Here is a 2,072-nt window from a genome sequence, read left to right on the forward strand (position 1 = left end):
TCTCCTCCTCCACCATCACCTTCACCACCACCTCCGTATTACTACAAGTCTCCACCTCCACCTTCTCCATCACCTCCACCACCATACTATTACAAATCTCCACCACCTCCTTCGCCTTCTCCTCCACCACCTTATTACTACAAGTCTCCTCCACCACCATCTCCATCACCACCACCACCATACTATTACAAGTCTCCTCCTCCACCATCCCCATCACCACCCCCACCATACTATTACAAGTCTCCACCACCACCTTCTAAATCACCTCCTCCCCCGTACTATTACAATTCTCCGCCACCACCAGTGAAGTCTCCCCCTCCACCATATTATTACTCCTCACCACCACCACCAAAGAAATCACCTCCTTCACCATATCACTATACTTCCCCACCACCACCTGTTAAATCACCACCTCCTCCATACTACTACTCCTCTCCACCACCACCCAAGAAATCACCTCCTCCACCATATCATTACACTTCTCCACCACCACCTGTTAAGTCACCACCTCCTCCATACTACTACAACTCTCCACCACCACCAACTCATTACTATCCTCCACATCATCAATTTGTGGTCAAAGTTGTCGGAAAAGTCTATTGCTTTAGATGTTTTGATTGGAAGCACCCAAAAATGTCTCACGGCAAGAAACACCTGAAAGGTACCATAGTCTTTATACCAAGTCTGCTTTCTTTATTTTCTCTTAATTTGTCATTAGATAAATTATCCAACTATATATTCTCCGTTTTGTTGCTTTGTACTATATGCCTTTATCATAATTCATAAATGTGTCTCTTTTTATTTGAATCTTCAATCCTCTTTTGCTATCATCGATATCTATAGTTAAAATTAAGATTTTAAAACGTAAAGACAATTTATAAGACAACAACTATAAGCACTATTTTGACAATTGCATGAAAGTAGTTAGTTCTTGCTTGAAAGAAGTATTTATTATGAGAAAAACATGTTATTACAATTTAATATGATGAATATAGGGCATAGTTCTGCAAATGATCATATGTTAGCAGATCTATTAATTGTTTTAGTATTAATTAGTGTATTATTTCTATTTTCACATGGATTTAGGGGCTGTTGTTGAAGTAACTTGCAAGGCTGGTGACAAGAAAATTGTGAGTTATGGTACCACTAAGAACAATGGCAAATTTAGCATCACTGTTGAAGGATTTGAATATAGCAAATATGGAGCAAAGGCTTGCAAGGCTAAACTCCACAATGCTCCAAAGGATTCAAAGTGTAGCATTCCTACAAACCTTCATTGGGGAATTAAGGGTGCTAACCTCAAAGTGAAGTCAAAGAATAAATATGAAGTTGTACTCTATGCACAACCATTTGCTTATGGCTCTAAGACACCTTATGCCGAATGCAAAAAGTCCAAGCCTACACCTGCTCCATACTACTATAAATCTCCTCCACCTCCATCACCGACTTATGTTTATAAGTCACCACCTCCTCCATCACCAAAATATGTGTATAAGTCTCCACCACCACCTGCTTACTATTACAAATCTCCGCCACCACCAACTAAGTCTCCGCCACCTCATTATTATTACAAGTCACCACCTCCACCATCACCAAAACCTACACCAGTATATTATTACAAATCTCCGCCCCCGCCAACTAAGTCTCCACCACCTCCATATTACTACAAGTCTCCACCTCCACCATCACCAAAACCTGAGCCAGTATACTATTATAAATCTCCGCCCCCACCAACTAAGTCTCCACCACCTCCATATTACTACAAGTCTCCACCTCCACCATCACCAAAACCTGCACCAGTATACTATTATAAATCACCCCCACCCCCATCACCATCACCACCCCCACCTTACTACTACAAGTCTCCACCACCACCATCACCTTCTCCCCCACCTCCCTATTACTATAAGTCTCCTCCACCACCATCGCCATCTCCTCCTCCACCCTACTACTACAAATCCCCTCCTCCACCATCTCCGTCACCACCTCCACCATACTACTACAAGTCACCACCACCACCATCGCCATCTCCTCCACCACCATACTACTACAAGTCTCCACCACCGCCATCA

General features: G+C 42.6%; 1 protein-coding gene across 1 annotated transcript in view; it reads left to right on the forward strand.

Annotated features, from left to right (window-relative positions):
• LOC102591132 (adhesive plaque matrix protein-like) overlaps window positions 1-2,072 on the forward strand; it is a 10,439-nt gene that overhangs the window by 1,600 nt on the left and 6,767 nt on the right. The window contains exons 2-3 of the mRNA XM_015309728.1: window positions 48-661; window positions 1,087-2,053. Of these exons, the coding sequence (XP_015165214.1) occupies window positions 48-661; window positions 1,087-2,053 (1,581 nt within the window). The remainder of the gene's footprint in view (window positions 1-47; window positions 662-1,086; window positions 2,054-2,072) is intronic.

Source organism: Solanum tuberosum, unplaced genomic scaffold (genome assembly GCF_000226075.1).
Source record: "Solanum tuberosum cultivar DM 1-3 516 R44 unplaced genomic scaffold, SolTub_3.0 scf00114, whole genome shotgun sequence".
In the NCBI taxonomy this organism is placed as follows: Eukaryota; Viridiplantae; Streptophyta; class Magnoliopsida; order Solanales; family Solanaceae; genus Solanum; species Solanum tuberosum.